This window comes from Corvus moneduloides, chromosome 5, assembly GCF_009650955.1.
Source record: "Corvus moneduloides isolate bCorMon1 chromosome 5, bCorMon1.pri, whole genome shotgun sequence".
NCBI classification, from domain to species: domain Eukaryota; kingdom Metazoa; phylum Chordata; class Aves; order Passeriformes; family Corvidae; genus Corvus; species Corvus moneduloides.
This window is the reverse complement of record NC_045480.1, coordinates 980,598-994,469: the sequence shown is the minus strand read 5'-3', so window position 1 is coordinate 994,469 and position 13,872 is coordinate 980,598. Positions and strand designations below refer to the sequence as shown.

The 13,872-nt window shown below is 55.8% G+C and overlaps 1 protein-coding gene across 9 annotated transcripts in view; it reads right to left on the bottom strand.

Moving 5' to 3' along the window:
• The window catches only part of EXOC6B (exocyst complex component 6B), a 272,126-nt gene that overhangs the window by 152,936 nt on the left and 105,318 nt on the right, over nt 1-13,872 (bottom strand). For all 9 annotated transcript variants that reach the window (XM_032108405.1, XM_032108407.1, XM_032108406.1 and 6 more), the window contains one exon: nt 2,642-2,818. In XM_032108405.1, the coding sequence (XP_031964296.1) occupies nt 2,642-2,818 (177 nt within the window). The remainder of the gene's footprint in view (nt 1-2,641; nt 2,819-13,872) is intronic.

The following is a 13,872-nucleotide window of genomic DNA, read 5'->3' as shown; positions in this document are numbered from 1 at the left end:
CAGGCTGGGAGAGCTGGGAATGTTGCCCTGGAGAAGGGAAGGAGCCAGGGAGAGCTGCGAGCCCCTTGCAGGGCCTAAAGGGGCTCCAGGAGAGCTGCAGAGGGACTGGGGCCAAGGCATGGAGGGCCAGGAGGCAGGGAATGGCTTCCCAGTGGGAAAGGGGAGCTTGGGCTGGGATGTTGGGAAGGAATTGCTGGCTGGGAGGGTGGGAGGGCCTGGCCCAGCCTGAGGCCGTTCCCTCTCCTCCTGTCCCTGTTCCCTGCCAGCACAGCCCGACCCCCCCGGCTGCCCCCTCCTGTCAGGGACTTGTGCAGAGCCACAAGGTCCCCCCTGAGCCTCCTTTGCTCCAGCCTGAGCCCCTTTCCAGCTCCCTCAGGAATTCTCCAGACCTTTCCCAGCTCCCTCAGGAATTCTCCAGCCCCTTCCCAGCTCCATTCCCTTCCCTGGACAGCTCCAGCCCCTCAGCGTCTCTCTTGTCACGAGGAGCCCAAAACTGCAATGGCTCCATTTTGACCCGAGAGATTTTTTTTGATCTAATAAATAAATAATTTTCACTCAAAAAAAAAAAAAAAAAAAAGGCCCAGCAGGATTCTCTCTGTGCCCAGGGACAGCACCCAGGGAAGGGCTGGAGCTGGGCCAGGGCAGGGTCAGTTTGGATATCAGGGAAGGTTCTTCCCCCAGAGGGTGCTGGGCACTGCCCAGGCTCCCCAGGGAATGGGCACGGCCCCGAGGCTGCCGGAGCTCCAGGAGCGTTTGGACAGCGCTGCCAGGGATGCCCAGGGTGGGGTTGTTGGGGGGTCTGGGCAGGGCCAGGGGTTGGATCCATGATCCTGAGGGTCCCTTTCCATTGAGGATATTCCAGGATTCTACGAGGATGGAACACAGGGAACTCAAAGCCCATCAGGAACAAATCGCTCTCGTTTCCCTGAGGCGCTGCTGGGAGAAGGGGCCGTGGGGGCTCCTCCCTGGGGGCTCCTCCGTGGTCCTGGCCAGGTGGACCTGGGGGTCCTGTGGCCAGTGCCCCGCCCCCACTGCTCTTCATCACCACGGACAGCGGCCACTGCCCACCCTGGGACAGGGACAGGGATGGGGACAGCCCCAGCTGCAGGGTCACCCCTCCTGTGAGGTCAGCAGCGTGCCACCACACCCAGGGATGGGATTCACCCGCCTGAGATGGGCCAGAACCATGGAACCATGGAATGGGTTGGGTTGGGAGGGATCTTAAGGACCATCCCACCCCCATTCCATGGGCAGGGACACCTCCCACTGTCCCAGGCTGCTCCAAGCCCCAGTGTCCAGCCTGGCCTTGGGCATTCCCAGGGATCCAGGGGCAGCCCCAGCTGCTCTGGCAATTCCAGCCCAGCCCCTCCCCACCCTCCCAGCCAGCAATTCCTTCCCAACATCCCAGCCCAAGCTCCCCTTTCCCACTGGGAAGCCATTCCCTGCCTCCTGGCCCTCCAGCCCTTGGCCCCAGTCCCTCTGCAGCTCTCCTGGAGCCCCTTTAGGCCCTGCAAGGGGCTCGCAGCTCTCCCTGGCTCCTTCCCTTCTCCAGGGCAACATTCCCAGCTCTCCCAGGCTGCCTGATCCAGAGCAGAGGGGCTCCAGGCCTGGAGCATCACTCACTCCACGGTGATGCAGGAATGAAGAGCCCACCCAGAGGGTTCCAGAGCAGCCAGGGGCTCTGGGCTGACCCTACAATTCCATCCCTGTGGAGGAAGTTGTGACCTGACTGAGCTTTGGGTGCACAGCAGCCGTGGAAAGGAGGGAATGGATTTGCAGGGAAAAAGGCGGAACAGCAGCACAGAACCACCCTAAAAACCCCGTGTTTACATTTCAAACCTGTCCTGGATCCTTCCCTGGCTGCTCAGGGGCTGTCACGGTCAGGGTGACAAACACCCCCCAGCCCAGGGACCGGCTGAAAATATCTTTTTCCTGACATGAGAGGCTTCAACAAAAGACAAAAAGCATCCAGGGGGGCAGACACAACTTCCCAAAAGGTCCAGGACACGGCTGCATCCCAAGGAATGATGGGCACACCCAAAAGCTCAACCCCTGTGTCCTGCACTGCAGCTCTGCCTCTCCAAGCTGCCTTTCCTGAGGCACAGGGCTCTATTCCATGGTAAACATCCCAAATCCTAGTTATCCCAGCCCTGGGAGGAAGGAAAACCCAACACCATGCCCAGGTTGTGGTTTGTGGTTCCCAAAACCGACGTCCAGGTCCCAGGAAGCAGCAGCAGACAGGGAAGGAAAGGAGGGAGCACATGAAGGAATTCAAAATTCCAAACTCCCGTCCTGACACCATCCTTGGTCCGAAGACAAACGTGGACAAAGGAAAAGGCCAAGGATCTCGTGGACTATGGAGCAACTTTTCCATGAGGGATGGGTGTTCTCCACCAGCACCAAGGTGCTGGGACTGACTGCCATGGGCAGTTCTCAATCCTTGGCCTCTCTGCTGAGTCTGGCAATGGGAATAGGGATAAAAACCCAAAATAACCAGATTTTAAGGCACACCCCACATTCTCCAGCCTCTCCTGCACCTTCAGGACTCCCAGCAGGGCCCCAGGAGCGAGGAGCAAACCCCTTGAGGCACCAGATTCACCCCACACTGCCCAGTGTCACCGGTTTGGCGTTGCACAGTTACCTCTTCCTCCTCGTCCTCATCCTCCACATCCAGGATCCCCGAGTCCTGCTCTGACATGGGGCTGGTGTTCTTCACCTCCAGCTCGGAGCTGGCGCTGAATTCCTTCTTGGATTTCTTCCCCCCGCTAATCCTGGGCTGCTGGGACACGATGTTGTCCAGGTTCCTCTGCTGCTGTGCCTAGGAAAAAGCAGATTTCACCTAGGATTTAATTTGGTTTTCAGGCACGAGGCGCAGCCCCTCGCGAAAGGGGACGAAGGAGGCCGGACGCGCCCCGCGGAATTCCGACACGTCGCCTTTCCCCCACCCCAGATATCCCAAGATCCATTTGCAGAGCAGGCCAGGGATTATGCAACAATCCAAACACGCTCCTGACTCTTTCCGAATCACGACGGCCCGGCCCCCGCGCTGCCACATTGATCCATTTACGGCCCAGCTGCGGCAGCGCTGCCGTGGGCCATGTGGTGACTGTCACAGGCTGCACTCAGGGACCTCCTGAACCGCTGGATTTGTTCCTCCTTTCCAGCCGTGGCAGCACAAAACATTCCACATCTGGACCCCAGAGGTCCCTGAAAGCATTTTTGTGGGAGCCCAGGAGGGTTTAATTGCGCGTTGTTGATGTGCGGAACGAGCTGTAAAAGGTACTCAAGGAACAGGCACTGGGAACACGTGGAGCTGTTCCAGGGATTCTGGGGCTGGCTGGCAGTGGAGGTCGCTGCCTGTGCCCTGCTGTGAAAATTCCCTGGTTTTCCTTTGCTCTGGAGCACAGCAACCGACAGGAAAAGTGGTTTAGCCCCAATTTTTCAGGAGTCGATCAAACCGAAGGACGAGGAATGGGAACAGCACGGACACAGGGGGGGTCTCCAGGGCCAAATCCCAGCCAAAACCAGGGAAAAAAGGCCAATCGCATGGATGCGGCGGTGCTGGACACATGGGTTGGTGCGCTGGTGCAACTGGAGAACAAACACTCGGAAAACCTGGAATTTATAGGGATTTAGCCACAGATTTGGAGGATTCCTCCCGTATTTTGCTGTGGCTTTTTTATCTATCAGAAGAAAGGTGTGTGGGAATCATGGAGCCACGGAAGGGACCTTGTGGATCCTCTCCTTCCATGGGCAGGGACACCTTCCACAAGCCCAGGTAGCTCCTGGACAGTCTGGAATTCTGTGATTCCATGAGGTGGCAAAAGGGGACCATCCCCTTCCCCATGGGAATGCGACAGCCTGGATTTAGAAGGCAGCAGGAAAACCATAAATCCTGCTGTAGATCCAGCTGCCAGTGACACCGAAGGAGAATGAAAACATTCGTAATCACTATTACAAATCACTAATTATTTATTACTAATTATTAATTAGCGCTACCTGAGCTGCAGAGAGCACAAAGCTTTATCCATGTGCAAACCTCCCGGATTATTTCAACGCTTGGAAGTTTTAATATCCCCCCCCCAAAAAAAACAATTCAGGAGCAGCTTTTTACTTTTGCCAGCCTCCAAGTCCCTTTGGAACCCCTCCTTGGGATGCAAAACCCCTCCGGGGACCGAGCACCGGAGTAATTCCTACATCCGAAGAATATGAAAATCCAAGCACGGCATGGACATCCCGTTCCTTGGCAAATCCACCCCCAAGTGCTCCTCACCCCGAGCACACACGGTCAGCTCCGAGTTCATTAAGGAGCACGGTAATCGGGAACAGAATTCCACGTGCAAAGCTGCCCCTGGAGGTGGCGAATGCTCGGATTGGGATGCGCTATCCCACAGCACAACCTTGACCTCTAGTGGTTGGAAAGCAGGAGCAGCCCTGGAGCTCATTTACTCCGAGTGCTCCTCCCAGCCGAGCCAGGGGACTCCCAGCCCATCCCTTTAAAGAGATCTCTTTAGGGATGAATCCCAACAATGGGAATTTTTGCAACAGGGCCCCAAAGGGAAAGGTCTGGGTGGACACTGCCCAGGACAGAGTTTTGCTCCCAACGTCAGGACCCGAAGCCATTGGGGGAAAAAGGGGCGTTTTTGGCAGCGGGAACGTCGGACTTCAGAGGCACCACTCTATAGAAAGGCCTTGCGACATCCCATAAAGGGAATTAGGACTTCAAAAAGGGGCGGGAGCGCTTGGTCCTTCAGAAGAGGACACAACAAAGGGTCGGGGCTCCGTCCCACCCTCAGACCCGCCCAGCGCTGCCATGAGTTTCCCAACCGAGGCGTAATGAAGTTATAACCCTGAATCCACTGGAAATTCCCCCAAAAGCAAGCCCAGTGCACTCATTAAACCTTCCAGTTCATGTAATCCTTCTTCTTCTGGAGAGGGGAGAATCAAAGAGTGGGAAAACGCCAAGTTTTGGATCAAGCACTGAGCTGGAAACGGACCATTAACCAGGGCGGAGCGGGCCCGGAGCGGCCATGGGAGAGGGAAATCTGGGATAACGAGCTGGAGGATGCTGCTGCCAGCCCCGGACTCCTCTGCCCAGCCCTCAGCATGAAACACTCGGGATTTCAGGCTGCACGTGGAATTGGTGTCACCAAGGATCCATGGAAGTGCTCTCTGACGATCCCCGGCCTTGGTCCCACCTCTCTTTTCCAAGAGGGATTAATCTTCCTTCAGGCCCAGCTCTGCTGTGGGAGCGCAGCAGGACGTGACCAGGGGTCAATATTGATAAGATCCAAACCAAATATTGATAAGACCTAAAAAACTCCAGTTATTTAGAAATCACGGAAAGCTGGCTCTCCGGCATCGCTCCAGGACAAGGAGTCCCCCATGGAATTCACCCCCCACGCTTTGATTTTGCACTTTCAATGCAAATAAACTGATTTCTCAAGTTTGACCTGGATTAAAGCCCAAGGACTTTCTGGGAAAATCACAGAATCCCGGAATGGGTTGGGTCGGAAGGGACCTTAAAGCTCATCCCATTCCACCCACAGGGACAGCTCCCACTGTCCCAGGCTGCTCCAAGCCCCAGTGTCCAGCCTGGCCTTGGGCACTGCCAGGGATCCAGGGGCAGCCCCAGCTGCTCTGGGTACCCTGTGCCAGGGCCTGCCCACCCTCTGGATTAAAAAAAAAGGGAAAAATTGCATGTCCCAACTCCCAGATATCCTAAAAAGCAGCCAGAGGATGTTCTGATGCACAAAAGGTTTCCGGCCCCCCAGGAGCAATTTGGACCTTGAGGAATCTTCACCCTTCAGGATTTTTTGTGGGGGCAGTTCAAAATTAGACAAGATTTTCCAGGGATTTCTACATTAAAGAAAACCCAATGGCCCCACAGTAGATCTGTGGATGTTTGTTCCCTTCCCTTTCTGGGAACACCGGAGCCAAATCCCAGCCTACAATGGGCACATTTCGACCGCAGCGGGAGCGCCCCGAGCCCGGAATGAAGGAGCGATCCTGGAACCAGGCCCTGCGCACGCCAGAAGGAACGGGAATGGCTTTTCCATCTCCAGGAGGCCATTCCCAACCCCCCGCTCCCGGCAGGAAACGATCTGGACTGAGGTGACCTAGAAGTGAGAAATATCGAATTTTCTTCAACGTTGTGAAGCCGCCGAGGTTTCGGTTTCACCTCGAGGGAAAGGCAGAGCTGGGGGGAGGCCCAGAGGAAGCAGCTCGGGAGAAATTTGGGATTATCCTAAGGAACTCCCCACTCCCAGCCCCAGGTCATTCCCAGCACTTTCCTGGGCTGGGGGTGAAGCGGAACAACCCTTCCATGGATTTGCTGTGGCACAGGAAGGATCAAACCCGACCTGCAGAGCAGCACTGGGGGATTTGGGGGTTCTGTTCCCCACAGAGGGGCTGCAGGAGCCCGGGGAAGAGGCCCCACATCAAAGGCCGGGTGACACCCGGGGCGCCCTCGGAGGAGCCGGGGCTGCGGGGGGCCCAAAGCCCTCGGGGGATGGCAAATCCAACCCAAAATCCCCTCAGCTTTTGGTGTGGATTGCATGAAAGCGAGGCCAGTTTGGGGTTATCCTGTGAAATTGCCTCTGGTACCCAGGACCATCAATCCTGGCTTGCTCTGCCCCACGGGAACACGAAGGGAGGCAGGACAGCCGAGGCCCGTTCACAGCTGATGTTGTGCTCAGGAGGAAAACACCAAGCGTTGGGTTCGTGGAGGTCAAGTTCCCTCCAAGCACAGCCGCTGCCCTCCTCCACAGCAGCCTGCGAGACCAGGAGCACCCCCAGCACTCCATCAGAGCAGCATTCCCAGTGCCTGACAGGAATTCCCGCTCCAGACTGGCTGGTAGGACAAGCAAAGGCACCTTTCTGCCTCCAGGGCCAGGCCCAGGGCAGGGACCCGTGTTTGGGGACCGAGGTTGTCATCAGACAGCCCTGGAGACTTTTAGGAGACCTGGGACAGTGGGAGGTGCCCCTGCTCATGGCAGGGGTGGCACTGGATGAGCTTTAAGGTCCCTTCCAACCCAAACTATCCTGGGATTCAAAGTCCTCAACAGGAAGGACTTTCCTCAGCATTCCAGGATCCATCCTGAAAAAACTCCCACAAACCTGGGAACGGCAACTCCACCTTCCCCACCCATCACAACCCAACTGACCCAACCCAACCAAGCTGGAGTTGAATTTTCCGTAGCTGAATTTTCCATAGTTGAGATTTTCAAAGCAACTCAACCCCTCGAGATCGAGTGACCCCAGCCCCAAACCTGCACCCCAACGCCATGGAGTCATTCCCAGCACCACGGAGTCATTCCCAACGCCATGGAGTCATTCCCAATCCCATGGGATCGTTCCCAGCACCATGGAGTCATTCCCAGAGCCATGGAATCATTCCCAACACCATGGAGTCATTCCCAATGCCACGGAATCATCCCCAATGTCATGGGATCACTCCCAGCACCACAGAGTCATTCCCAATCCCATGGGATCATTCCCAGAGCCATGGAGTCATTCCCAATGCCACGGAATAACTCCCAGCACCATGGAGTCATTCCCAATGCCAGAGTCATTCCCAATGCCATGGGATCATTCTCAGAGCCACGGAGTCATTCCCAATGCCACGGGATCATTCCCAATGCCATGGGCTCATTCCCAATGCCAGAGTCATTCCCAATGCCATGGGCTCATTCCCAATGCCAGAGTCATTCCCAGTGCCATGGGATCATTCTCAGAGCCACAGAGTCATTCCCAATGCCACGGGATGATTCCCAATGCCATGGGCTCATTCCCAGAGCCACAGAGTCATTCCCAATGCCAGAGTCATTCCCAATGCCATGAGATCATTCCCAGCACCACAGAGTCATTCCCAATGCCACGGGATGATTCCCAATGCCATGGGCTCATTCCCAGAGCCACGGAGTCATTCCCAATGCCAGAGTCATTCCCAATGCCATGAGATCATTCCCAGCACCACAGAGTCATTCCCAATCCCATGGGATCACTCCCAGAGCCACAGAGTCATTCCCAATGCCAGAGTCATTCCCAATCCCATGGGATCATTCCCAGCACCACAGAGTCATTCCCAATGCCACAGGATGATTCCCAATGCCAGAGTCATTCCCAATGCCAGAGTCATTCCCAATGCCATGGGATCATTCCCAGCACCACGGAGTCATTCCCAATGACACGGAATCATTCCCAATGCCATGGGATCATTCCCAGCACCACAGAGTCATTCCCAATCCCATGGGATCATTCCCAGAGCCACGGAGTCACTCCCAATGCCATGGGCTCATTCCCAGAGCCACGGAGTCATTCCCAATGCCAGAGTCATTCCCAAGGCCATGGGCTCATTCCCAGAGCAGGCCAGGGGCTCCCCCAGGCTCAGCCTCAGAGCCCCCCTAAGGACAGTTGTTTCCCCACCTCCAGGAGCAACGAGCTCCTTTAAAACCCCAGTATTTTTATTTTTGTAACTTCACCCTGTTTTCTGCTCCCGTTTGCAGACGCTCCAGTCTCACCTCCCCTCACCTCCACCCACCAATATTTACTCGTGAGCAGAACCTAATTAGGTTTATCCTGATGAGACACGAGATAAGGCCCGGGGAGAAGGGGCTGATGATTTAAAGGGAGCGAAGTCGGCTGTGGTTGGCTTTGGTGGTTTTGATTAGCTCCTGCTGTGATGGTTTTACAGACCTCTCTAATGGGCTGAGACACCGAATTTTCAAATATCATTTCCCGATTCCCCCAGGAATGGGATACATATTCCTTAAACAATCTCAGGGAAGAAAAGAGGCGGGGGGGAAAAAAAAATAAAATAAAATAAAGCAGCAAAGCAGACTGGCTACAGGGAGAGGAGAAAAAGAATGTTAATAAAAAATGACAGTAGGGCTGGAGCCCTGCCAAAGAGCCATTCCAGAGTTATAAAATCCCCCTCGGATCAGATAAAAGCAGGGATTATTATTGCAAGGTGTAAACTCAACACACGGCCACGGCTCCTGCTTTGAGTTTGCCCGCGGAGCCGGCGCTGTGGGGACGAGGAGGGGCTCGGCCTCTCCCGTTCCCGGTGCTAACTCGTTATCAGAGCAGACAATTTGTTGGAGGTTTGGCTGACAAAGTTCTCCCTCGGCTCAGGAAACGAGGCCCAACAATGGGAGGGGTTTTTTTTAACTCCATTCCAGGTCATTAAGTAAAAGCGGTTTGGAAGTGCAGCACTGAACGGGTTTGTTCTCCCCCAGCGCCCTGCACAGACTCGGCCTCGACCCCCCCACTCCTCATCCCCTAAAATGTCTCTTCCACCTCGGCCCATCCAGTGCTAAAATCCACCTCATGAGCTGAAATCCCTGAATATCAATTTTCCTCAAATCCAAGTATTTGGCATTGAGTGATGAGGAAAATGCAATTCCCCCTTTGCTCTGCTCTCACCCCATGATTTATCCTCATGCCCTACTCCTGCTCCTTCTCCCAACCCACGGGATGAGCTCAGCCACATTTACATCCTTGCAGTTCATTCAGGAACTGGGTTAATTCAGCTTTTTATACCAAACCCATTAAACCTCAGCTGGTTTTGGGGCTGGGCCGCTCAGCCCAGCACTTGGAGAAGGGAACGATCCCGACTCTCCCTTCCAAGGATCCGTAAGGAGAAGTTTATCACACGAGGATTGATAAAAAGCCTTGGGCAACCACAGCCCTCGGGTCAGCTGCACAAAAAAAGCCACTTTTTAAGAAGCCCTTTATGGACAAAGTGTTGATTTACACTTCTGCGGGATCCAGATCTGTGGGCAGCTTCAAAGGGAGCTCAGTTGTGCGATTACAAAGTTTATTTATCACATTTACACGCGGCGGAGGAGCCGAGAATGAGCTCAGGGGACCGAAAGCAGCAGCGGGATGAGGAGGAGGAGGAGGAGGAGGAGGAGGAGGAGGAGGGGGAGGAGGAGGAGGGGGAGGAGGAGGAGGAGGAGGAGGAGGAGGAGGAGGAGGAGGAGGAGGAGGAGGGGGAGGGATGTTCCACAGGGAATTTCAAACACATGAAAGGCCTTGGCCTGACAACCCTGCAGCTCGGGGCTCTGCTCCATCAGCCCAAGCTCTCGGCGAGATAAATGGTTTACAACCAAGCAACTGCATGGAGATTCTTTGATTCGCTTCTCCCAAGGATTTAAAATTCCTTTTCCAGCTGGGAGCACCCCTGGGTGAAATCCCCCACGCTGGGAGCTGCCCTGACGCCGGGCTGGTTTAACTCCGCCTGTCCGCACAGCGCCGGAGAGGCTCCCCTGGCCCGGTGAGACACAATGGTGACTCAAAGCTCCCGTGTGGCAACTCCCACACGCTGCTTCCACCTCTCCTCACTCGGCACTGGGACCCAGCCGAAGCCCTGAGTAAGAGAGGGAGCAGCAGAGGAATCCCAACCAAAGCTGGGCACAGGCGAGAGGGTCCCAGGCTCACCCAGCCCGGCCCGGGATGACTCAGGAGCACCCAAGCGTGCAGGGCCCGGCTTCGGGAGCTCTCCTGGGGAATTGGGATTGTTTTCCAAGCCAGGCCTTGTTCCAACACGCTCCCTGACAAGCAAGGCATGACACGGGCAACAGGGATTGGGTTGGTTCGGTTTTTTTTCCAGTGAAACTGTTAAAAAGGAGAAATCCTTTGTTTCCTCAGGAAAAAAAACCAGAAGGAAAGAGGAGAGGAGAGGAGAGGAGAGGAGAGGAGAGGAGAGGAGAGGAGAGGAGAGGAGAGGAGAGGAGAGGAGAGGAGAGGAGAGGAGAGGAGAGGAGAGGAGAGGAGAGGAGAGGAGAGGAGAGGAGAGGAGAGGAGAGGAGAGGAGAGGAGAGGAGAGGAGAGGAGAGGAGAGGAGAGGAGAGGAGAGGAGAGGAGAGGAGAGGAGAGGAGAGGAGAGGAGAGGAGAGGAGAGGAGAGGAGAGGAGAGGAGAGGAGAGGAGAGGAGAGGAGAGGAGAGGAGAGGAGAGGAGAGGAGAGGAGAGGAGAGGAGAGGAGAGGAGAGGAGAGGAGAGGAGAGGAGAGGAGAGGAGAGGAGAGGAGAGGAGAGGAGAGGAGAGGAGAGGAGAGGAGAGGAGAGGAGAGGAGAGGAGAGGAGAGGAGAGGAGAGGAGAGGAGAGGAGAGGAGAGGAGAGGACTAAAGGGACAGATTCAGGCTTTGATTTAAGGACACTATCAGAGAATCATAATTACAAAACTGGGCAGTTCATGGAATCACAGAGAGGTTTGGGTTGGAAAAGCTCATCCCATTCCAGCCCTTCCACAGGCAGGGACACCCTCCACTACCCCAGGCTGGTCCGAGCCTCTCTCTGCCCTCCCTTGGGCTCCCCGAGTGCAGCTCTGGGGCCTGGAGCGAGCCCAGAGCACCAGGAAAGCTCCTCCTCAACCCCAAGGCCCTCGGCGAGATTCCAGCTCCCAGGATCTCTCCCAGCACAGGAATATTCCCAGCTCCAGCAGCCCTTGCCTCTCCTCAAACCCTCCTGGGGACTCTCCAGGTGCTGTCCCCACCTCTGTCCTCACCCAGGGAAGGTGGGACCCTCCCCCCTCTGCATATTCAGGGTGAAAGCAGCCATGGATTGGATCTCACTGAAGGGGGAAGGTGTGAGGGACTGGGCGGCTTTCCGGGGTTTGATGCAGGGGGAATTCTGGAAAAACAACCGGGGTGTGCTCAGGATTGCAGCTTCAGCTCGGAACTGGCCCTGCTCTGACACCACACAGGGCCCTCACTCCAGCCACGAGCTTTGAACAGCCGGACTCCAACACTTCCCAAAGGTTTTGCTCCCATTTTCCCTTCCCAGCAGCCCCTGGCAGCTGCTGGTTTCCTAAGGAACAGCCTGCCTGTTATCCCTGTTTTCCAGGAGCTGCTCCCTCAGCCAGCAGGGCAGACAGGGATTATTGCTCAGGGATGCTCCACTGCTTTTCCTCGGCCGTGCTGAGCCTCACAGAGCTACCCAGGGAGTTACCCCTGGCCTGGCCTTGGATGGAATCCTTGGATCCCACTGCCTGTGGGAGCTCCCAACGTGCTGTTCCACAGCCGTCCCTGGGCTCCTCAGGCACTTGGAGATAAGGCTCCTTTCAGGATCCTGCTTTTGTTTCCATTTACCAGCCTGGGCTGGGATTTTGAAGAATTCCGAGGGACTGGCCATGGCCAGAGCAGCTCCCTGAGATGGTCCTGATTCTCCCAGAGCACACAGGGACTCAGCAAATCCCAGGATGAAGCCCAGTGTGGTTAATCCTGGACAAAACAGGATTCTGGCTTTTCCACAGGACAGCCTGCAAGTGTTTGTAAGGAGATCTGGGAAGAGCTGCAGAGATCCTTTGGATCTAACTCACCTCCCAAACCTCCAGCCGGAATATCCTCAACCATTGCCACAGTGATCTGGGATAACAGGATCCTAACGGGACACGTTCCATGGCTGGAGATCTGGGAACACCTTCAGTAACTGAGGGAGAGAGGTGGGATTGGGAATGTTCGTCACACCTGGGAAGAACCTGCTGGACTAATTCCTGAATTCCCTTTCATCCAGTTTGCCATGGCAGAGGAATGTTTTTCCATGGATTGGCCACGGGTGCTCCCCTGAAGTGCCGTGGGCTTCGGAGCCATGGACCAAAGTTAAATCCTCATGGAATGGTTTGGGTGGGAAGGGACCTGAAAGATCACCCAGTGCCATCCCATTCATGGGCACGGACATCTCCCAGCATCCCAGTTGGATCCAAGCCCCAGTGTCCAGCCTGGCCTTGGACATTCCCAGGGATCCAGGGGCAGCCCCAGCTGCTCTGGCAATTCCAGCCCAGCCCCTGCCCACCCTCCCAGCCAGCAATTCCTTCCCAACATCCCAGCCCAAGCTCCCCTTTCCCACTGGGAAGCCATTCCCTGCCTCCTGGCCCTCCATGCCTTGGCCCCAGTCCCTCTGCAGCTCTCCTGGAGCCCCTTTAGGCCCTGCAAGGGGCTCGCAGCTCTCCCTGGCTCCTTCCCTTCTCCAGGGCAACATTCCCAGCTCTCCCAGCTGCCTCCAGAGCAGAGGGGCTCCAGCCCTGGAGCAGCTCCGGGGCCTCCTCTGGGCTCTCTCCAGCAGCTCCACGTCCTTCTGCTCTTGGCCCCAGGGCTGGGGCAGCTCTGCAGGTGGGCTCTCACCTGAGGGGGCCCAGGGACACAATTCCCACCTTTCCTGCTGCCCACGCTGGGATCAGCCCAGGGCTGGGGGGGATTCTGGGCTGGGCCATTCCAGCCTCATCCACAACATCCCAAACCCCTCTCCCAGGGCTGCTCTCCATCCTTTCTCCTCCCAGCCTGGATTTGTGCCGGGATTGCCCCGACCCAGGTGCAGCTCCAGCCCTTGCCCTGCTGGAGGTTCTGTGCCAGCTCTTTGGGAGTGACCACCCAGCCCATCCCTCAGTCCCTGAGTGTCCATCTGTCCAGTCTGGACACAGGGATGTTGCATGGGACAGAGCCAGATGCTCTGCACAGACCCCAATGGATCATGTCAGTCCTTTTTCCCCTCTTCCATCAATACTTCAAGAGGAATCTGGGCAAGGATCCCAGTTAAAGGCTGGACCCTAAAATCCAAAGAACTCCCAAGCATCCCGCTCGTCCCGGGGAACAGAGGCAGCAGCAGCACCTCCACCTTCAGGAGATTTTTAAAAACATCATTTCAGAAAAAAAAAAAAAGAAAAAAGGATAAATCCTCGTTGGAACAAAGCCCTTTTCATTCTGTTTGGGAATAACCCCCCTGGTTTTTTTGATGAGAAACCCACAAAGCGGCTGCCAAAGGGGCTGAGCCACAAAGAGCAGCTCAGCTGGGGAAGAACAAAATGGCTTTTTCAGGAATAATCATCTTCCCTGGGATCCCTGAGCTTCAGGGAGCAGCAGAAGAAAGCAGA